Source organism: Serinus canaria, chromosome 5 (assembly GCF_022539315.1).
Source record: "Serinus canaria isolate serCan28SL12 chromosome 5, serCan2020, whole genome shotgun sequence".
Classification (NCBI taxonomy): domain Eukaryota; kingdom Metazoa; phylum Chordata; class Aves; order Passeriformes; family Fringillidae; genus Serinus; species Serinus canaria.
The window spans coordinates 1,267,425-1,291,979 of NC_066319.1; the positions used below are offsets into that span (position 1 = coordinate 1,267,425).

General features: G+C 39.9%; 1 protein-coding gene across 1 annotated transcript; it reads left to right on the plus strand.

The window, feature by feature from the left end:
* Window positions 1-1,457: 1,457 nt before the first annotated feature.
* On the plus strand, window positions 1,458-2,417 carry FSHB (follicle stimulating hormone subunit beta). Its single transcript, XM_009097044.1, has 2 exons — window positions 1,458-1,616; window positions 2,181-2,417. Exons 1-2 carry the CDS (start codon window positions 1,458-1,460, stop codon window positions 2,415-2,417), a joined length of 396 nt encoding a protein of 131 aa, XP_009095292.1.
* The last annotated feature ends 22,138 nt before the right edge of the window (window positions 2,418-24,555 follow it).

A 24,555-nucleotide genomic window follows, 5' to 3' on the forward strand; every position in this document is an offset into this window, starting at 1 on the left:
AGTGAGTCATCCTCCCCAAAAGCCGTGTGTGAAGCTCAGAGATCTTCGTCTGCCCTTATTCTGGTGAAGAGGCACACATCCCTAGCTTGTGAATGCAGGAAATACCCAAACACTATCCACAGACTCTTTTATTCCCATGGAAAACCAAGGAATGCATTCAAGTTGGGTTTGCATGCTTGTCAGTTAAAAACATTGGGATTTTCCCTGGAACACAAAAATATTTCATCTGAGATCACAGACATGAAAACACAAATCTGGAGCCTCATTCTGACATACCAACAGTCCCTTTCCACGACACAAACATCCTTTAAATAAGTTAAAAACGTGATCATGACAGGAACCAGAACTGCATATACTGGGCTAGAAAAGAATGGCAAAGAAAAGAGGAGTTCTTCATGGTTTGACAAAATTCACAATACTGGCTTTAATGGATCAATGAATAAATACATATGCAGTTCACTGGGTAAGACCTAATTCAGGGAAAACCAATTAAAATTGAAAATTTCTCTGAAAAAACCAAGAAAATAATTATTAGCTAGGAAACACTATGGCAGTGTCCCCACTGTGAGGGGTCCCCTCCACTGCCAGAGGAGCAGCTTGCACCCCAAGCCATCACTTTGGGGGCTGACAGAGCAGTTTAAACACCTGAACAATTCATTTCCAAAAATAGGCTTCTCAACCTTTTTTCACACTGTGAAATGGCTCAGGTATTTCTAAATGCCACTGAATCAAACCCAGTGACATGTGGGGAGAGACACTGTGACAGTAACCTTCACCATCCCTTCCTGAGTGTGTTTGGCTTTTCTTTTTTCCTCTCAACAAGGCTTAATCTCCCTGTCTGGCTGAACATTAATCCTCTTTCACCAAGTCCCAAACTAATGCTTGCTTCATTAAGACACTGAAAATCCTCAAGGTATAAATTACACCCAATTCAGTATAAAAGGAAAGCACAGGGCTTTCTTCTCACTACAGCTGGTGCTTCTAGGAAGACAAGTAGAATACAGGTAAGTTTTCACCAAATCCTGACGGAGAAATCTTTTTTTTTTTCATATTGCAAACTCAAAGTAATTAATTGCTTCTGAAAAAATACATTATACTTTGCTCTTTCTCTCTCTTGCTTCTTTTTCTTTGTCTTTACAGACAGGACACATCCTCTCTCCAGAAACTTAGATAAAATATTTCATTGGAAGTAGCATGGTATTCTGTTATTATTACCATTCTGCAGGGATTGCTGCCATGCCATTTCCATTGCTTAGGAAAACCAAACTCCTTGAGAAGCAACCTTAAGGAAGATCTATCTCATGTCTCTGCTCTCACTGATGACTCTGAACTTTTGCTGTTCTAAAACTACTTGAGGATAAAGCAGAGACTCAATTTCTCCCTGTTTCTCTATTTCCTGTTGTAAGTAACTATACATGCTGCTCCAGCTGAGTTCTACTTTTTGCTTTATAGACAGGATGAAGACACTTAATTGCTACGTCCTGCTCCTTTGCTGGAAAGCAATTTGCTGCAACAGCTGCCAGCTCACCAACATCACCATTGCTGTGGAAAGAGAAGAATGTGAATTCTGTATCACAGTGAATGCCACGTGGTGCTCAGGATACTGCTTCACCAGGGTGAGACTCTTCATTTCAGGCACCAGAATTGAATATTTCAAGTGATGGATGGATATCCCATTCCTGCAGTCTGTAGCAAAAACAGACAGGATGAGCCTTGTGAAAAACAGGCTGAATAACTGAGTAACACAAGAGTAGATACACGGCCAATCTGAAGCATAGACAGAAGAGTGAAATATCACCATGAAATTCAGTTAATTAACTGGCTGCATATATTATGTTCAGTGTATGACCACAGTTAGAAGAATTACAATCTGGATCTCTGCTTTGTGCTCAATTTGTGGTTGCAAACAGATACAATAAAGCAGCCATTCCTATGCAGAGTCCTCTGCTCTTTCAAATAATTTAAAGACTCAAGCAATTGACCTGAAAGATTGTCTGGTGATGGGATGACACAAATTTGCTGTTTCAGTCCTCCTGAAAGGGGAAATTTAAAGATCTAAATGAAACTAGATGAGTCAGACCCAAATGCTTTTGATCTCAGTGGGATTTTCCCATTTTTATAAAAACTTTGAAACCTAGCCCATAACAAATTTTAAAACAGTTGTTTCCTTCTAATTTCAGGATCCAGTATACAAATATCCTCCAGTATCAACTGCTCAGCAGACCTGTACCTTCAAGGAGGTTGTGTATGAAACAGTGAAGATTCCTGGCTGCGGTGACCACCCTGAAGCTTTTTACTCATACCCAGTAGCTACAGAATGCCACTGTGACAGCTGTGACACTGACACCACTGACTGCACTGTCAGGGGACTGGGGCCATCCTACTGTTCCTTCAGTCACAATGGAAGTAACCAGTGAGGGGCACTGGGGACAGCAGTTTGGCTTTAAATGTTCCCTGCTAGGAGAAGGTCCTGTTCAGGTTTCAATGGAAGGTAACAGGCTAGGTATTTAGAAACTGCCAAGAGTGAAACAAAGATTTTTATAAGGCCAAAATGAAGAGCCACTGACTAAACTCCTCTTCATGCCTTCGTTACCTAACCTATCATTTGCCTTAAAAGCATTTTCATAGGTCTATAAAAAATGCTGCTTCCAAGCTCTTCTGCCTTTCCTCCTTTTTCCTCTTTATCACAACTTCGTAATTTATACTCCTGTATTTCCACTGCCTGCTTCACAGAGATTACTCTGTACTGTTCTGTGCTTTCAAAGAGTTCCCAAGTTTCAAGTCTCTGGAATCTCCTGCTTTTCATCTCTCCTAAGAGCACACTTATTTTTCAAATCCTTGCTGCTTGTTGTGGTTCTGTTAGCTGGACTGTAAACCTCCCTCAGCTGAGGTCCTGATTGATTTTTCTTTGCATTATGTTCCATATAGTCATCATGTTCTGCCAATAATAACAGCATGCATATTTAAGAGCCAAAAATCTATGTTCAAATGTCAAATGCCACCTGAATTCTTGTACTTTCTCAGTAAGGCTTGTTAGCTCAGCCTCACTGTCACAGCAAGACAAATAACATGAACTCTGCTTCGTACCTGGCTAACTTGAAGAAATCATCAGCTCTGTTTTCACCTGAGTGCAGGATGCAACAAAGAGAAATGCTTAGCACTATTTAACACAGGAGTCTCAAAAAATGTTTAGGGATGGATCCAGAGGCACCTGACCCAAGTAGTGCAAACATGGTGTGCTCATGTGCCTTGAGAGCTAGTCACAGGAGTCCCTTCAGAGAATGGAAATTCACTGAACCCTGCAGCCACCTAACTCTGCAAATAGCAGGATGAAGTTGGGTCTGGAAGTGAGCTGGAGGACTGACTGAACCAGCATGGGAAATTACCTCATGTTATTGAGAAAATTATATGAAGCCTACAGAACGAGATCCTAGGGGGAAAATGAAAATTCTTCACCAGAAAAATCCCCTGCACAGGCATAGGATGGAAACAGTGGATTCTGCAGCAGCCTGGCACTGCAGGCTTGTGGTGTCAACACCATCCAACAGCACCCCAGAGCTGCAGGAAAGTGGGGGTGAAGGAGCAGAGCCTACAAGACATAAGCTACCTCCAGTACTCAGCTGTGCATGGCATGGCTGAGTGCTTATTTCTGACAGAACTTCAGAGCTCTGAAACACCAGAGAAAACTCACACAAGAAGAGTAAGAATGGAGAGAGGCCAAAAAAAAAATCTTAGGAGAAAAAGATTATTTAAAGAAAGGTGGTTGTTTTGCCCAGGGGAGGGAAGACTTAGGGGGAGCATCAGCAGAACATTTCACATTCTTGAAGACTGTCACACGGAGAAGAGCAGTCAGCTCTCCGTGCCCAAAGAGAGCAGAACAACTGATGCAAGATTCAGAACAGGCACCAGCAAATCTCCTGAAAGCTACAGCCAGCCAGACTGCACAAAAAGCTGGGAGAAGGAAGGGTGTGGGTCTGTGGGTCAATGAGCACCAAAGGGCTCCCAGAACACCGGGAACCTGTCGGGAATGCCAGGCAAAGCTCATTCAGCACCAGGCAGGGCAATGGAGGAGGAGTTCCTGGCAGGTCTGCTTTGGAGACCCTTACAGATGTGTTTATTCAAGGACGATTTGCCTGTCGCTCTGAATCTGCCTTGTAATAGATAATAGGTATTTTAACTCAGCTTTTTTACTAAAAGGTATTCATTCTCTTGATTTTATTTCTAAGGTTTATGTGCATGGATATTTTCTTTGGTCTAGTGAAGCTTTAACAGTGGAAAAGTAATGGATAAATCATATTGGGTCTCACTCCTTTCAGTTTTAAACATGAGTCAATTTCAGTTAAAACTAAGCATATTATTATATCAGCAATTATTCCATTCTAATTGAGAATTTTGAATTACAATTGCAAAACAAAGTAGCTTTAGTAAAAAAAGTATGTTAAAAAGTATGTAAAAAAGTATGGTTTCAAACAGATCTGTATTGTCTCTTGTGTATTTTCAAATAATAAAAATAATTTTATTCCACTTCTGTTATGAGTCTTAATAAGCCAATTTTAAAATTTAAGAGTCCACCTGCCAACCTTATTGTGCTTTGAATTGCATGGTTTTTACTTCCTCTCATATTTTTTCCCATGTAATCAGCACAGCCACCAGAGCCATGTATGCATTACATGGCCAAATCACATCAAATAAGACACATCAAATATTTTAGCCTGATCCAGCAACATGATCATGACATATTACATGTTGCAATATAAGAGTAGTGTGGATAAGAATAATGATAATAATTAATATTTTATTTAGATTATAGACATTAGAACCTGTCCACATCTGTCACAAATTAGATTGCATGCAAAAACAAAAATCCTACAGATCTCATTTCATCCATCAGACAAATGCACCACACATTTTCCTTTTGCCAACAAAACTATTCAGAACCTCTTAAAGAAGGCTGGTCAGACTTGAAGGTATCTTAGTCTACATCTGATAGTTTGTAAGACAGACTTTACCTTTTTAAAAGTTCAACTTCCACTGAATGCCCAACAATTTCATTAAACTTACTTTTACATCAGTGTTTCTGCAAAGCTCTAGTGAAGGTAGACATGAGCCATGAATACCACTATAGTATGACATCCAAACCTGCTTTTTATTATTTAAGAAAAACATTTAAGAAGTCATTTTAGTGCTTGTTGTCTAGGTCTGTCAAGAGGAATAAATGGGAACTCTGTCAGAAGGTGAAAGCCTCAGTATGACATGCTACTCGAAAAAGCAAATTGGTGGATAAGCTTTTAGGAATGTTTCTAATACAGTTAGAAGTAGAATTTGAAGAACTCCTACCATGGGCAGTAGGAGTTTCGCTTTTCATTGCAATCAATAGTTAAAATATTTTCCAACATGAACAGAACCACTCTGCCAACAGCAAACCTTTCCAAAACTGCATATTAATTCCATTTTCAATGTCAGGGTCTGCAAAAAGACCTTGGGATATGCCAGACTTCAGCCACCAGCCTGCAAAACCTAATGTTAGAAGCAGTAAAAATTAAAATTGACTGATTTACTTGTATTTAAGCAAAACTATCTCTTTTCTTGCACGAGCCTGGAAGAGGCAAACCTGGAAGACTTGATTTCATACCCCCTAGTGAAGGCAAACAGCACAGAGGCAGTGCAAAGTGCTGGACTGAGGGCCACCTGATGCAGGATTCTCTGTGCTGCAATGAGTGAATGCCCAGATGTGTGGTTCAAGTGCAGGCAGAGCATTCATCTGGGGGCAAATTAATGCAAATTCCTTATGCACACAGCCTGACCTTGACCTTAGGAGGGGCTGTGCCAGCTGTACTGGGAGCCCTCCAGATGTCAGGATGGGAACACAGAGTGCAGCAGCAGCATTCAGAGTCCTCCCAAGGAAATGACCAGTTAATCCCAGTGCCTTTTGGTGTGCAAAGCACAGCCTGGTTTGACAGGTAGGCAAGGAAACACACATTGCTCACCTTGAAGCCATTAATAAAGCATCGATGGAGTTAGCATCACCCCACCCCTGTCAGTGCTCAGCTGCTATTCCCAGCCTAAATAAATCAATCCTCCCAGCTTAAAACAGGCTTGCACTTGCTTTTTTAGTTTATAATATAGAGATACATATAAATTATACATATTGAATATAGTATATAATATCATATAATAGATAATATTATATAATATTATATTATATCTTCTGTATAAGAATAAAGTATGAAATTCATAAGAATAAAGTATGAAATGTATAAAAATTATGAAATATATAAAAAATTATGAAATGTATAAAAATAAGGTATGATACATATTATATCTATATTAATTTATACTATTTATACATACAGCCCGTATAACTGGGCACTAATTTTTTTTTTTGCTTATTTTTGCTCCTTTTTTTTGCCTATTTTGTGTTTTTTTGCTTATTTCATCAGACTATTTTTTACCACAAGCAAGAAACAAACATCTTCTCCCTGTATTAACTCATTTGATGAATAAGAACTCACCCGCCATTCACAAATCCTCAGAGAAATCCAGCCTGAAGCAGACATCATTACAAATGGAAAGCAGGAATGTTTTTGACAAGAGGTCTGGTCAGAAAGCAGAATCAGCAGCAGTGTTGGCTTGGGGCTGCATTTAACTGGGACTATTGAAATGGAAAGGAAAAGGCATTTCAGCCTGGTGCTCACATGCTATGCTCCTCTTCCACCCTCCCAGCTCAGCAAGGCCATTCAGTTTTGTCAGTGTGCAATATTTAGCCACATACTTTATTTTCATTTCAAAAGTACAACAGGAATCTTAGTTGAAACTACCAAAAAAACCCGAAAAAACAGCTGAACAGCTAGTCTGAAAAATTCATTTGGAGAGGGCAGCCTTGAGATGACTCCAAAAAGTACCTAAGATAGCCCTGCCCAGCATGGCTCTGGCCCAATAAATTACATTTCTTTCCTAAACGATATCTCATTTTGGAGAAATACCTTGATCTTGATGAGAATTCTAAAGTGAGCTGATGCTTTACAGGGGAGACTGATTTGCACCGTGGGTGTGAACAGACAGAAACTTCACCTCCCTGGCTTTGTTTACACAGTCTAGCCTTAAGACAAGCAGATCCTGATCTACAAGTATCTAAATGTATCATGCACTTGGATTATTATGTCTGGAACTCAAAACCCCTTTACACTGTGATGCTTAGTTCAGGGACAATGTCTGGTTAGTCAGAATTTGTTATTCAGCAAGTACAACATATGGGCTGCCATTTCATTGAACTTTCTCTAAGCAGAGCGTGGAAATCACCTTGTCATATTCCAATATCCAGCTAATAAATTCAGAGAGATAATGAAGCTGTGGTACTTGGACAAATATTCAGTGCAGCCCCACACAAATCCCAGACATCATCCCTAAAAACAATCACTGTAACTAATGGAAGTTGTGTTTGTCTGTAGTGTATTATAGACTCATGAGAAGCACTCCAAGAATATTTATTTTCATCTTTTAACATGGTATTTATTTTAAGATTAGGATAGCCATTTAATTTTGCTTGCACTGTGTAGACCAATGTTGCTTTAATAATAAAATTATTTTTAAAAATAGCACAAGAGGAATTCTGGAAATGAATATTATATCATAATTAGTAACCCCTAAATATTAATTTCAATGCTTCAGGGGCCAAATATTCAAGGGCCTGTGATGTCCTTAAATAATTCAGTCTGCATCCTTCCAGTAGATATCTGAGCCATAAAATATTCACAAACACTTTGAAGACTGGAATAGCGTCAGAGCTCAAATTAGAAAATTTCCCTTTAATGTCACCCTTACCTTAATTTCTGCCATCTTATTTCAGGTTATTTCCCCATCTCTAACTAGGTAATAATGATAGTACAAAAAAAGGATCTTCTCTTTAGAACTCAGAATGTCATATGAAAGAAACAAGCAAACTCTGCTTTTGACTTACAACCCACTGCCTTCCAAAGAGGAAAAGTGGCCTGCCCAAGGAAATGCATGGATAACAGATTTCAGGACCTCCCAGCTTCTCACTCTAGCAAAAACAACATGAAAACAAAATTTTAAATCAGTAATATTACTATACTACACCAGTCAGGCAAATCTCACTGCCCTTTCACTGCCTTAACTCATGCTCAGGACTTCCGGCTGTCTAACTCTAAGACTTCTGATCAATGACAAAAGAAAGCTAAAAACAAACAAACAAACAAAAAACCCCAAAACAAAACAACCCCCCCCCAAAAAAAAAAAAACCACCAAAAAAAACCCAAAAAACCCCAAAAAAACTAAACAAAAAAACCAAAAAACCCCAACCCCCCCAAAAAACCAAAACAAAGACAAAAAACAACTAACACAAAAAACCAAGAAAAACCAACAAAAATCACCCCAAAAGCAACAAAACCCCCAAAAAACCAACAAATCCCCCAAAAAAGCAAAAAAAAAAAAAAAAAACCAAAACCAAAAACAACCCCCCCCCCAAAAAAAACCCCAAAGCCCCCCTAAAAAAAAAACCCAAAACCCAAACCCCCCCCCAAAAAAAAAACCCTTAACCAAACAAACCCCCCAAAACCAAAAAACAACAAAACCCCCAAACTAAACACCTTACTGGAATATTTTACATTTCTATTTATAAGGTTCAATAAACCATCTGCTTTCCTTTTCCCATTTTCTGGCTACTGACTAGCAGAAAGAAAGGCATTCCTGCACTTTTTGACCATGGCATTTCTAGCAACTCCCACCTACTTCACAGGAAGTCTTCTGAAGAGCAATTGTGGTCAGTTTTGAATTCTGTTCTCATTCTTTTTACACTGCAAGCACCTAAACCCTGCCTGCTTTTCCAAACTGCAGGCATAGCATCTCTCAAGTCTGCAGGTGAAATGTATCTATATGCATACATTCAGTAGTTTTGCACTAATATTAATGGGACACACTCTCGCTTTTAGGAGCTCATAATGCCACATAAAAGCTGGAAATTCGAGTTGTCAGTAATTGATAAATGGCAGTGACATTCAGTAACAGGAACAATCATCAGTCATCTTCTGCTTAAGATGGTGAGTGGATGTTTTTGAAAATACCTCGCACCTAATTGCACAACTGCATGTGTCCTTTTCAAAAACCCTAAGCTGAAGGACATACAACAAAAGCTTGTTACTACACCAGATAATTATGAAATGCTCATATTCTGCAGTGAAGGAGGTGGCAGAAATACCTTCTGAACCACCCACAACTCTGGTTCTCTTTGGAAAAATCTGTTACAGGAGTAAGTCCCTCCCACTCCGAAAAAGGTACAGCCAAGTCTGTAAAAGGCTGTCGCTGGTACTTTTAAGTGTTGCTTTAGCTGAGCACAAAAGTGAGTCTATTTTACTATTTTTTGATCAAAAATCATAAAAAATTAGAATGAAATTGATATTGTGAACTCATAATTGAAGATGCAATGCATACACAAAGTTTGCTTTCAATGTAGAACAGAAGACTATTTCCCCTTTCACCTCTTCAACTCAGTCAGCTTTAAGTGTTTATTGAGTTCAGTGTTTTGATTTCCAATAATGCTTTTTTTCTCCCCTGAATGAGAATGTCCTCTATGTGGTACCTGCACTTAGGTAAAATTCATTGGGAAACCAAGGCCAGACAGATTTTCTTGGTGAACACTTGAGTTTCCAAAACAAATTATATGTAATTCACTGTGAGCAGAACTTTCAGGAACTCAGCTTTAGTTATCTAAATTAAAATCTCCCCAAGTCAGGTTTCCTAAATCTCATTTGGCCTTTAGTATACAAATGTGTCCCCAGTAGCAGAATGAGCCGCAGCCCAAGTAACAGTTGCCTGAATTCAGCACTGAAATTCCATCTAACTTGTAAAACTTCCTGCATTTGACTTCCTAAATTCAGAATTCTTTTATAAAACAAACTCTAAATCACAAACAGGCTTTTCAGCATAAGAACCCATTGTCATTTGCCTCTGGAGCATTAAGAGTGGCAAGGAATTAATGTCAACTAAAGGGTTTATATTTAGGTTTTTGGTGGTGCATACCCTTTCCTTCCCCTTTCTTCAGGCTGCCCAACACTCAGGAGTCCTTGTTAGGCCACAGACTTGATTAATGGTTTCTGGGCAATTAATCTCCCTTGAGCTCATCAGTCTGTTCCCAGAAAGTTCTACTGCCCAAGGAATTTCTGCTGTCTATGAGAAGAAGGCCTTGAAACATTATTTGCCAGAATCACAGCCAGAGTGAATCAATATTAATGTAACAGGACTTTTGAGGAAAATCCCAGTTATTGGCACCTCAGATTATGGGCAGGACGGGGACTGGCAGGGGACTGAAGCCAAAGGACTGGCAGACCATGAGCAGCAGTCCCGTGACACCCTCTGAGCTTTCCTGGAGCACTGTGGAGCATCTCCCTCTGAAGGGGAAGTGTCCAGAATTTGCCAGCCCTCAAATTTGGGATGCTCAGAGGGCCACCAACACAAGGAGACAACAGGGCTGATACCCACCTCTGATGCCTTGTGCAGGCTGCCCTGGAGCAGAGGCTGGACAGAGCTAAAGAATAGAGCAGGGATTTATCCAAAGGATCTCCTCCATGGACCCACCTTGGGCAGCACCAGAGCCCAGCCAGGGCTGCACCCAAGATGAACCAAAATGGCCCCAAAATGCACGAGCGCTCCCGGGGTCTCTCCCTGGGATCAGTTCTGCTCCATTTGCACCTTGCAGTTCATTGTCCCATCCCAGCTTTAGCCCAGGCAGTCCCACCCTGCTTGTTTTTCTCTCTCCAGCCCACGGGGTTTGTGCTCTTGGGCTGAGATTTGGATCATTTGTCCTTGGTGCCCAGCTGGAGCAGGAATTGTTTTGTCTCCCTGCTCTGTGCACAGAGCTCACCATCCCCTCATGTGAAGCTCAGACCCACCCACTAAAGCAGCACAGAATGTGAAACATAGAAAAGCTAAAAGTTAAGACATCACCTCCTGGAGGCTGAACCCTTTGTCCCGTGAGGCAAAAGCAACCAACATAGCTCACTGGGGAATTTAACACCTTTTCGCATAGTCCTTTGCATCTGTGGGTACCTAAGTGTAGAGTAAATGTTGCCTTCTCAGCTCCACAGTTACTCTTGAGCTCATGTAAATCCTGCTGGATTGTTTTACAAATATTAAATTAGTCAATGATTAAGTGCTGCTAAATCCTTTGGAAATAAATTATTCTAAACTCATTCCATGTAGACTTCCCTTTGTGTTAGCAGTGTTGCTTCTGCATATTTATATTAAATCTGGTTTTGCTAATATCTTTGAGAGTGATTCTTTCAAGTGACCTACACCACATATTTGCACCAAAGTTCAAAACTCACTTATGGGTGGCTTCCCATCATCTTTTTAAGTATGTATTCAACTCCAGTGCAATTTAAGAACACCTCTGGGCTATGTCCCTTCCAGGAAATTGAGAAGAGATGAAATGGAGCCAGCTACTCTTTAACTGGGGATGGTAAGAGTCTCTTTCATATGGTACAGATATTGTCTTTGACTGTAAAATGTACCCTGGCAGTAAGGAGTTCATTTCCTTTTATTTCAGTAGATAGGGATCTTACCTTACAATGTACCACTGATTTTTTTTTACCCTGTCAAAGACACAGAAAGACTGACATTTCACCTGATTTTGGAGTGGAGGGAGTTTTCCTTTTAATTCCTATAGACCTTATCTAGAAGCATTATTACTCTCTGGATCAATACTTACAGCATTCAGAAAATAATCTTAGTGTTTGGAACAGCACAAAAAACCCTAGGATATTAATGAATTAATATAACCTCTTTCTCAGCTCATAGAATTCTAGAAAGCAAGCTAAACTGATTTATCTGGTGATTTTACCTCCAGACTGCTTCAGAACATTTCCAAAGGAAGTGTTAAAAACTCAATATTTAAAATTCTATCATCTTAGCAGTTATGGTGAGTCACACAAACCAAGCAGCATCATCCTTTTTCAGCTGAAGAATGTCAACTCCTACAAAGAATCCTTGGCATACCACCAAGCATGGGTATAGATATGAAATTTCCCAGGTATGATAATTCCCACATGAAAACCTGAAAGTCAGTCTCCTTGAACAATTGGCAGTACAAATTCCTTAAAGGTATTTTAAAAAGATGCTAAAACCAGCAGAGCATTGCTGAAGCACATGAAGTGTGGGGGGGGGTGAAAAACAACTCAAAAAACCAAATCAAATATACACAGAGAAGTTGATTCTCCTAGTTTGTAAGCATCAAATAATGGCCAAATAGCACACCCTGACAAATACATGTCAGGCACCTGTCACTGTCATATTTTCTGAAAAATCCCTTCACCAGGATTTCTTCTCCTGAGAAGCTGAGAAGCCTCAGAGAAAAATGTAAATAATAATTATCTGATTTGCTTCACCTGTGTATGGCTGCTTTGGAATGTGGTCTGGAGATTGTTTATCTAACAGGTGGTTGTTTCATTGGTTCCATGTGAATTGTTTTTAATTAAAGACCAATCACCATCAGCTGTGTCAGACTCTGAGGAGTCAGTCACGAGATTTCACTACCATTCTTGCCAAGCCTTCTGTCTGTACCCTTTCTCTATTTTTTAGTGTAGTTTTAGTATAGCATTCTTTAATATAATACAATACCATAAAATAGTAAATCAGCCTTCTGAGAGCATGGAGTCAGATTCTCAATTCCTCCTTTGTCCTGGGGACCTCACAAACACCACAGGCACCCGCCCCACCTCTGCCAAGAGGGCATTTCAGAGCCACAGAAACCATGTGGGTTCACCTGCTTTCACTCAAGTGAGTGATGCATTTGTGGCTTAGCAGGAAAGCAGCAGAAAGCCAATGAAGAATTAAGCATTGCTATTTCAGATATGCTACAGCTAACAGCACTTCAAGCATCTGTGTCATACAAGTGTCTCACTAATTTAGCTGCAAAATGAAGAACATGCCATACCCCATGTGATGTTGTGCTCCAGTGACACATTTGACAGAAGGAAAAACTGAAGATAAACAACACTTCTTTGCCAGAGATTATGTTAACATCAAAAAGTAAAAACCATAGAAAAGTAAAAATCTTTGGCACTTTTTAGAGATAAGTTTAGAATGCTGCTGCACAAACCATCAGCCTTGCTTGCCCATCCAAATATATCTTTGCAACCTTCTGCTGACCAGCCCTTCTCCATTGCATTGACCATAAGGTATTTGCCATCACATTTCAAGCTCATTATGACTGATTCTTCCCAGCCATCACCTCTCATCAAATATTCAGAGGCCTCCAACCAAGCTGTAGTGACAGCTCCCATCATCTTCGTGTTCATCTTTTAAACAGGCACCTCTAAAACTTCTGTCAAGTCAAGAGCAGACACATCCAGAAAAGCAATTTCTGGTTCTCTTTCATATCTTGCTTAAAATTCTCCTTTCCTATGATGTCAAAAAGAAGAATATTGTGCTGTATGAAAAGAGATAACACGTTGATCAAGAATATTAAATTGTCTCCCTCACAACCTATCTGTAAGTACCTTTGTTTTATTCTGAAGCCATGAATTATTTACTCTTCATGATAAAGCCTTAGAGCTCTGTGGTTTATTAAAGATAAATATGCAGGTCTGCCTCTGAGGTAAAAGAAAAGCACTCAGCAAACCCAGAGAACTTGTTACTCCTTTTCCTCTGGGTGAGTGTAACACAGCTCCACAAGATGGCATTACACATGGCATTGCCAAGTGAGGAATACAGGCACGGCACACTCCCTGTCCTGCTTTGCTCTGGGAGGATGCAGCCCTCAGCAAACCCTCTGCAAACAGCACTCAAAACTTTGACCTCCTTATCCAGAAAACTGACTGCCTTATCCCTGTTCTTAGAAGCAACATGAGAAAACATACACAGGCAATAAAAATACATTAAAACCTACAATTTTTGCCTTTTAGAAAATACAGAGTACTCACTTCACAGGTGATATTTTACTGAGAAACAAACTTCAGGTGAGAATGTATAGGATATTCCAAGCTCTAGGCTCACTGTCACTGAAGAATTAATTCAATTACATCCTGGCCACTGCTGCTTATTGAATTTCTACCAAATACAATTCTCTAGCTGAAGAAATGTTTTCCACACAAGCTGACTGGCCCAAAAAAGGTATCATTTAAATACAGTGAAAATTAGCATGGGACCAAAAGGGAGACTCAGCCTCTCTGTGCCATTAAACAACTTATCTGGCGAGCTATTTTTCCTATTTTGAGAAACGAGTGTACCTAGACTGCCAGAAGGATCAAAGCCAGATTTCTCATAAATTATAATTTTATCAAGTGAAATTAACTGGATGGGAGAAAATTGCAGTAACTTCAGAGCTTTGGACTCCTCCATTACTTCCATTTATTTTGCTTCTTTTAATCTTTCTCCTTCAATCATTCCTTTCCCAGCCTTTGATTCTTGCTAACATGCATTCCCAGTTCATCTCTAAGTTAGGTTCTCAGTCAGTCCTCAATGGTCCTTCATTTATTCTATTCCCAGTCCCCTAGTCTCTCATTTTGTTTTCCTCTGGTACCTTTTCCCCTTCTGTTCATCCTACAAAGTTCTGGCACAAATTCTTTCTGCACTAACATCTGCTTTGGCTTCTCAGAGCTAAACATTTTGCAAAGCTCAAGAACTTGTCCCACAGGGTTGCACTGTACAGGCATCAGCCTGCTTGTGCTACTGCTTGAAAAATGATAATTCAGACATCACTTGGTGCTTGGGGAGACAAGAATCTGAAAAGGATTGGATGGCTGTACAGTTTTTCCATGCAAATGACTGTAACAGAGCACATTGCCTGTTTTCTGTTAGTCATGGTACTATCTGGAGAGAAAAGACAAGTCAAAACAATTCATACCCATCCTGCTTGGTGCCATCAATTATCCATTCCCCAGCACAAAATCTTTATTCTGCTTTTTTATACATTGGCCATTATTTTCTGATGCTCTCCATTGTTACAAAGCAAGCAGACAAAAAAAAATAAAAAACTACCAGCGCACAACCCATTGAATACAAGAGTGACCTGACTCCAGAGCACTCCCCCAATCCAAGCACAGCTCACAGGGACCATATTTCACTGCACAAAATGAGCTCTCCCCTCCTTCAGCAGAAGAATGTTCCACTGTGCAGAGTACAAGTTAGCTCATGGGAACAAGCCCAGAACAAAGCAGATTCTTCTGTGCACTTCACTGTGTTCTGCCACTCCAGAGAGTGAAAGAAAAAGCACTTACAACCTGAGAAACCAGATAGATACATGAAACATTCATTTATGAGAGCATTTCTCCTGAGACTGAAAGTTCTGAAAGTTCTCTGGTGTGTCCCTCCCTTGAAAAGCCACTGATCTTAGGATGGGGCTGCACATCACAACCTTTCAGGTGTCTCTGTATTGCGAGAAGATGCAGGTAAAAATCCAGATTCAAGACATCACTCTAGTCAGATCAATACATTACAAAACTGTAATGATTCCAGCTGAGAATTTCTAAGAGGCTATAAAACATTAACAATATGAAGTAGCCCTTTGGGGGTGAAATCTTCTTAGCCTACATCCTCAGAATTAATTTGCTGAACTGTTTTGTTGACAGGTTTCTTAATAGAAGAATTCAACAATAGAAGAATTCAATTCCTTAGTTTGCTGTAATTTTTTTTTATGCAACACTTGACACATGCAATTTTCAGACCGTAAATTTGGCTCTGGCTGCCAAAACAGGACAATCAGACACTTACACAAAGCTAATGAATTTTTAGACACTAAGGACTTCTCCAATAACTTCCTAATATTCCAAAATCCATAGAGAGTTAGTGAATGAATGCTTATCATCAACAGTAAGAGTGGTGGAGAATCTAAAATTTTAGAATTCTTCCACTCATTTCAAAATTTCAATTCTTCCACAGCATCATACTGCAAAGAGGTTGGATGAAAGCAATAGCATAGACTTCAAAATAAAGGGGAAAAGAGCAACAAAAACCACCATAAACACTGAGATTACAGAAAAGAAAGGTAAATTACATAAAAGAAAAACAACATTTTGGTCACAGTCTTTTAAAGTGAATAATTAACAAACTAGCTTCAGTGGTATGTTTATGTTTTTAAAATAACATGAATTCAGCATTAAAAAATGGCCCAAATGTTTGTCTCCTACAGCTGGAGGGCAATAAAACCATAAAAACAAAACAAAACAGTTCTGAAAGGATTGTCTGAATTTCAAATATCTGAAAGATAAGTGTCACTACACAATTATGGACATTTTAAAACTAAAATTAAAATACTAAAACTGTAAGAGAAAAAGGCAGTTTCTCCTTTGAAAACAAAAACTGAAAAAGTACAAGGAGGTAAGTTCAAAGCAGTTAGCAATTGTCTTACAACTGGAAACCTGAAATCACGTCCACATGTCTAGACATCAGCTGGACAAGCAGATAATGGGAATCTTTTTGTTCCTGCTAAGGAATGAGCATCTGGATAAAATGGTACCACCCCCAATAACAGAACTGGTTTTGGCACTTGAGAATTGCTTGAAGAAAATCTCAGAACCAAAATTAACCCCACATGGTGAAACAATGATTTCTCTGGGATGTCAGTCACCTCTGAGCACATTTTAATCAGCTGTGCAAAATGCGTGATGCCTCCTAACAGGAGCAGATTTGGAGGAAGCTGGATGGCTCAGCAACTACAAAAACATCTCAATGAATTTTTAAAGTCTTGACCACAAGAAAAAAAAGAAGTCAAATATCTTGCTACTGACTAAAAGAAAAGTATATTCTGTTCTCAGTCACACAGCAACACTGATTGTCCTACATAAACAGAGAATCAACTCAGTGCCCTGACAATGAAAAATTGGTACTGACAAAGCAATTGAATTATCTGAGAATTACACTGAGCTGATCCAAAGCAAGAAAGAGAAGCAAAAACTCCCAATATTTTGCTAACTATAAAGCTCAGGGAAGCCATGGGCTTTCCAAATAAAAACTTATTTAAACAATGAATAATTCATTTTTCCACTGTAAGAGTGGTTCTAGATTATAGCAAATTCACATTACTGACACAAGAAACAAAACCTTGGACATATCATACAGCAAAGACTTCTTAGAGGACAAGGAATGCTAACATCAGAAATATTATTGAGCAAATGTGGAATTATGTCTGAATCAAACCAGCAGCCTAACATGCTGTGACTGCCTCAGAGACAGACATGGGAAAACCATTACAGATAAAATAAGAGCACATCGTTACAGTGAAGCTGGTGCTCAACTTAGCCAGGGAAAAACTTAGAAAGAACATTTGAGGCTGGATGGAAAGAGAAGAATGTTATGACATGAACAAGTAAAGCCAGCTGATAGAATGAGCTGCCTCAAGAATCTGTTTGAAGATACTCTAGAGGGTGTTCAGACATAAAATAAAAAGGACCATGGGTTCTCAAAGCAGCTCACTGCTGAGCCAGGAGCAGGCTCCAGCTGCTCCTGGGAACCTGGCACTGGACACACACGGGGCCTCCCCTCAACACTTTGGGGACACACAGGACATCCCCCTTGCCCTCAGCCCCATGCTGGCACTGGAATGGCACTAAAACTCAGAGAAACAAGAAGTCTCAATGCCACTACCTCCACAAAGAAATGTTAATTAATGTGTGTTACACAGTATCACCTTTCCTGTATCTCAGCTTTCAATAAAGGCCTAAGATGAAAATTCTTAATTTGAAAAACCAAAGCTTATAATTACTGTCAAAACTAAAACTTTTTCTAGGTTGCCTTTAGGATTAGTTACACTTTCTTTTGTCTGCACACCTGCTGGTATTAACTTACATTCATTTCCTGTAGAAGCTGAGGGTCCCTCTTATGTTACTTGGATTCAATAGAATCTATAAAGAAAACTGTTGCTGTAACTCCTAATACTCTGGACAACACTAGATAAATTGTAGCCTGACTCATACATTGCTTAGTTCAAGCACAACAAGCACTAACCTTGGCTTTGATATCCAAAGCACACCCACAAAATGGGTCAGGTTGAACAAGTTTTACTGGGGTAACACTTGACTTTCCTTCCATCATTTGTCAGTCTTTCCCTGTTTTTATCTTTCAAAACAGTGACAGAGGATAAAGCATCCAGAATCTCATTGTTTGAACACTTCTTAAAAGCACAGCCTAATGCAATATATAACGGGTTTACATTCATTTCTGCAAGTCAAAAACTGCTAGGATTAGACTGGGACTATTCACAGTAGTAGCTGGAACCTTCTAACAGGCCTATCAATTGCAGAGAAATGGAGCATTTTCTCTCCAAATACCTAATGAGGCATGAAATCAGGGGGCAAACAGTGTGGGTTTGGGTCAGTGATTTGTCAGAAGGCCATAAAACTGATGGACAACGTAACTGTCTCCCATGCCTTGAGAAAAAAAACAAATCACTCTCAAAAGTAAAACCAGAAAAGATATAAATAAACTTTATTTCAGTAAAGGTTTCATGGGATAACTGTCTTATTTCTAAAAGGATTTCAAGGAACCATGGTAATTCCCATAGCTACAGCTGACAGAAAATTTTGATGTACAGTGAGTCATGGAGCAGAGCACTGCAGAACAGAACGGTCACAGAATTTTTTGCAGAGCCCAATCCTTGCAGCAAAAGAGGACTGAAAAATAAGAAGCTAAGCTCACAGAAACATTTCATGTTTGGTTTGTGCATACATCCAGCTGCAGTGACCATTTTAAAATCAAGACAAGAATATGTGCAACTCACTTCATAGTCAAATGTCAGTCAGTTTCTGACATTCCCTGCATCAAACATTTCAGGACTTGCTGCTCCATGAGTGGACCTGGGGAAGAATGGTAGAACCCATGAGTTGGGAATAGAAAACTTAGCAAGCAAGCATCCTGCTGCAGTAAAACATTCTAAGACATGTGTCCCATGTGAATTTTGCAGCTACAAAACACTGCACAGGAGACCACAAGTCCACACTGAGGCTTGTGAGGTGCTGTTACTTTGCTACTGGTCTGCTCCAGGATTTCAGCAAGCCATTCAACTTCTTTAAGTAATATTGCTGAGGCCCTTCTCAATGAGATAACCAACGGGTGATTGTTAAGATAGAAGTGATTTGCCCTGGAAAATATCCTTTTTTAATATAGTGTGCATCAGCTACCCACAACAGCAGTGCTATGCCAGTATAGCCAAATCAACAGAGTAAACGTTTGCCTTGAATAAAAATACCACAGGAAAATTCCTCCCTCTACAGACAAAATCATACACAAGAGTTTCCAAAAATGGCTAATAATCAATCACTACTAGTTACAGATTTCTTTATTTTTCCACTGTTATTATTATTATTAAATAGTTATTTTGCTGGATGGGTTTCCCAAAATGAGGGCTTAACTAGAGTGCTTTGCACTGGCTGCTGACAGCCACAGAACTGACAATTCTTGACCTAAATGCTGATCTGCTCCTTTCTTTGTCTCAGCTTTGGTGCTCCATTAAGGCAGCCTTAATTGAAGGCAAACAGCATCAAAGAAATGCTGAGTAACCATGAATCAAGCCCTACTATTTAATAGGCAAAAACTGTGGAAGGCTTCCTGGAGTGCTGTGTGATCCATAAACCCACACTCACACTGACATAAAGCCCACTCACAGATCATTTATTCATGACCTCTTTGCTCCCTGGGATAGCAGGGTGCACTGGGGAGAAGTAACACCCAGACAAATGATTCAGCCTGCATCAAGTCAAAAAAAAAAGTAGTTTTCCCTATTTGATTCTTCACCAGCTGTCAGATTAACAACCTTCATTTGCCATCAAGCCAAGCATGGAGAAGACATTTTTCTCAGGAAAGGACAAACCCTAAATTCCTAGAGCACCCTAACCTGTTACCAGTGAGTAACCATTGACTGTCTTAGGTCTGTGCAAGAATTAGATGCTCTGGAAAAAGGAGGCTGAATGAGATTGCTTTTAGTAATGTCCCTGCTTTTTGAATCAGAAATAAGTTCAATACCTTTAGAGAGGGGTAAAAGAAACTCCCAGACATTGGGTTTGGGCCCTAAACTGGCACAGAGTGGCTGCACCAAATCCAAGTTTCTGAGCACATTCCCTTCAGCCCCAAAGCAGGGAACACAGAATGGCAGCAGGGTGATGCTGCATCATCTGTGAAAGTGCTCAGATGAGAGGAGCAGGCTGGAAGCAGCAGCCAAAATCCTCCTCAACACAAAGATCTCACTGAGCAGAGAATGTTCCAGGCTATAAATTTATAAGGACTGTCACGAAATCAGCCTGGAAAGGGCAGAAGATTCCCAAAGAGGCATCCCAAGGTCAATGCCAGTAAAGCAGAGGATTCTCTTCATGAGACAGCAACACTCAAAGTGTTGAGGGGGATTTTAGGTTTTTTTCAGCCTGACAGAATTTCTATAATTTCTAGATACCCCAAAAAGTCCACATCATACAAATCCACATATCCAACAGTTGTATGCCAAAATGTAAATGTGAATTTAAATAATCACATTATTTAATGTGATTATTTATAAGAAGTCTTTATAACATTGCCAAATTAAAATAAAAACAGAACAACTAGGCCAGAGAGTAATTTAAGACACTACATGTATGCTATTATATCCACAGCTAACAAAATAAAACTTATTAGCATGCTACAAAATATGCCAAGGTAAATGTTAAGATTTTTTAAAATTAGTTCTATGGTGTTACCCAGACTTTCCATGACTTAAAGATTTGGTGTGAAATAAAGTTTCTGTTTGTGACATTACTTGATGACTTTTAGATAAAATACAGCACTTGGCATAACCTTATCTACAAGGCAAACTCATGTAGGCTATTTATTTTCCTTTTTCCATTTATGTCTAAATCCTCCCTTCCAAAACTATCAGCTTTTTTCTGCCTTTTTCCCTGCAACAGTTGCTCTCTATATCTCTGACTTCATGTTTCTAAGAGAGTAGATGACAATATTTTATAAGAAAATCATGGAGAATCTCAAAGCAGCCAACATCTATGCCTACTTGGTGTTCCAGCACATTTTGTAGGAGCTAGACAGATATTTGCCTTGAAGAAAAGTAACAGGATCCCTGGTGGTAGCAAAAATATATAACCACAATTACATTCAAGATTTTTTTTTCTAAATATGCCAAATATAATAATATGGACATTTTATTTCCATTTGACATTAAAGTTTAAAAAACAAACTCATTGAGATAGTGATCCTATACTAGAATACCTTAGCCTGTTTCATTTTAATGAAAAGCCAATTTAACAGCACCCTCAAACTTGCTTAGACTGAAAAAGAAATTAGATCTGACACTTTCCACTATTCTGCTGATGTCCAGACCAAACTGGATATCTTACAGGTGAACAGAATCTCTGGGAGGCTTTTTAAATAAGGTGCAAGATCTTAAAATAATGCAGAACAAGGGTCAAATGATTGACAGATATAAAAATTTTTTCCTGGATTACCTTTGAAATTTGAAGTGAGCTACCTGGAGTTTATACTATACTGAATACAGTTACAAATAGCTTTCTTCTGAGGCAATCACAAAGCTTTTTGCAGACAGCAACAAATCTGTCACTGCTTTAAGCTCTGGAAATCAAGGCAATGGAAAATCAGCAATTTTTAAGTGATGATGTATGTCAATGCTACTTTATGCAGTTTTTACACATGAGGGAATGGAAGGACACAAAAATTATTGACTTAGTTAGCAGACGCAAACTGGAGAAAGTAGGACTTCTGCTACTGCTCAACCAAAAATCCAGTAAAAATTACCCTGACATACACATTGCTTTGTAGCATAAGCTTTGACATTTTTCAGATACCCTCATGAGTGAAAATAGCAAATGGAGCCAACCTGCATCAGCAGAGAAACAAATTTAAATTCCCGCCTGTCATAGCTGAAACACCCACAGTGTGCCACCATCCAAACACAGAGAGTTTCAGCCCATACAGAACAGCACCACGCCACTTCAGAAGGCTGCAAATACCTGTTCTTTTTGTCCTTCAGCCTTTTATACCCCTCATGCCCTGCACCTGTGTGCCCTCTGCTCCCTGTGTGATTGCTCAGCACCCCTGGGCACTCCGTGGCTCTTTACCTTTAATATTAGTCACCTGCCTTTCACAGCTGGAGCCAATTAGAGATCAGGCTCAGCTGCAGCCCCACTCCCAACCACCACAAACTGTGTGCCTACACCCACCCAGTATCACCAGAATACATGAGAATATTTCTACCACACCCAGTCCATCTCCTCTTCCAGTCCCCCTTCATCCTTATCTAGAATACTTTAAATCCCAAAGCTCTCCCTCATTAAAGCACCATTCCATATACACAGAGGACAGCTAATGTGATCAACCAACACCAGTCTAAATCCATGGCTGGCAGATTTGTTAATTCCCAAATAACCTGGAAGCAGCCCCATACAGTCACCCTCACATATTGACACTAACAGTGAAAAAGTGAACACACCTCACTGCTCTTCCTATATTTATGTAATACAAATTGATGTCACAACCTGTAGCTCAAATATCTCCTCTCATGAATTATTCCCCTCCATTAACTCCACATATTTCATCCTAAGCCACACACAAGTCAGCAGAAGCAGCCTCACTGAGGCTTTCTTGAATGATAGCACTTCACAGTCTCTCTGTCACTGCTGACCCACTGCAGGATTTAATATCTGGAATTTACAATGGTTTTCTTTAGTGGTCAGATGGAGAAACAGCAAATGGCACAAACTACATGATGTTACTCCCACATATTAAAGCTTCACATTCCCATGCTTTAGAACCCTGGGTACCTCCTGAAACAGGGATAAAATAATTTCTCTACATGTTTTTAATTATTTTCAGACCACAATCCCACCAATTCTTCAACACTGTTCAAAAGGTTAGGTAAAAAGGTATCCTGATTTAGAGTCTTGCATTCTAAAGGCAATTTCAGTGTCATATTTCTGTATGAAAATACCCTCTCCCTGATCTCTTTCCTAGTACTGACAAATGCTACTGTAAATAACAGACTTTTTAAAAAAACCAAACACAAAAACCACTTTGCTACTTCGGGTTTTTTGTGATGTTTCTCCTCCATGTTCCCAGCTTGCTTCAGTACTTCATTTTCTATTATATAAAAACATAGCAAAAATATACCAAAGTGATAAAAACCTACTGCTAGGTCTCAAGAGAGCACCTAGCTCTATACCCAAATATTTATGGGTAAATAAAGCTGAGCTTCCATTACCCAAACTGCTGCTTCATCTCAGTCCCAAATGATTTCTTTAGAACTAAGTGTCAGCACAGCTATGAAACCCCATGGAATTCACTGTTCTGGTACTTACACCAACTCCTGTGGCTCACTACAATTCTTTTTTTTAGGTTCTTGCCATGCCTTTCTGTATTTGCCCTAAGAACCAGCTTCCTTGCTATCAACACCCACTGGAGATCTGTTGGAAAGCAATTATTTAGTTAAACCAACAAAACCTTTGTATGGGCATTAAGAGGCTTTACTTTAGATATCAATAGTACCATCATAATTTGAAACATTATAAATTTAAGGTACTTACTAGGGCAACTGTGTTCTGTTTCTTCTAAAACTAAACTTTGAACTCTAGAACTAACTTTGTTCTAATCCAAGAACAATTAGGGTGTGCTGTCACTATTTAGACATGGACCAAATGAAGGCAGGTCAAAATTTCATATCTCCTCCCTGATAAATCCATTATTGTCCTGAAGGATGGAAGAGACCTTCAAGATCATCCCAGTCCAACCCCCAAACCACCACACCACCAAGGTACCTCTTGAACACACAGCAGTATTTATTTTAAAAAAGCCAACCAACCAAAAAACCCAAACCCAACCAACCAAAAAGAGTAACTTCTGAGAGACATTCTGGTGACCAAAAAAGAGACTGACAGATTTTTGAGAGACGTTCTGGTGACCCAAGAAAAGAGTGGCAGACTTTTCAGGGACGTTCTGGTGACCAAAAAAGAGTGACAGATTTTGAGAGATGTTCTAGTGACCAAAAAAACAATGACAGGTTTTTGAGAAACATTCTGGTGACCAAAAAAGAGTGACAGACTTTTCAGGGACATTCTGGTGACCCAAAGGCTGTGTTGGGTTTTTCCCCTAAATGAAGGGACAGATTTGAGGGGGTTTGGTTTTATTTCTTTATTTAAAAGAAAGAACAGCTTTGGTGAGAAGTGGTTGTGGGGTTGAGGTGAGATGAGCAACAGAGCCTGAGGGATCTGGGGGAAGCACAGGGCACTCCCGGGATAGCACAGGTGACACCCGGGACAGCACAGGGCATTCCCGAGATATCAAAGGGCACTCTCGGGATAGCACAGGGCATTGCCGGGATAGCACAGGTGACACCCGGGACAGCACGGGGTATCCCGGGATAGCACAGGTCAGTCCCGGGACAGCACGGAGCACTCCCGGGGACAGCACAGGCAACTCCCGAGTCCCGGCGCGGCCCCGGCCCCGGTCAGTGCCGGTCTCCCTCAGCCCCGCCGCCGCCGCTCTGCAGCCCGGCGGAGCCTGCAGCGGGCTGCGGCCCTCCGCTCACCGGCCGCGCCGGAGGCGTTCGCTCAGCACCGG

Excerpts from the sequence above, each read along its gene's own strand:
- FSHB (XM_009097044.1), top strand. The coding sequence starts at position 1,458 with ATGAAGACACTTAATTGCTACGTCCTGCTCCTTTGCTGGAAAGCAATT. Across the intron at positions 1,617-2,180 it reads CAGGATACTGCTTCACCAGG|GATCCAGTATACAAATATCC; the intron begins GTGAGACTCTTC and ends TTCTAATTTCAG.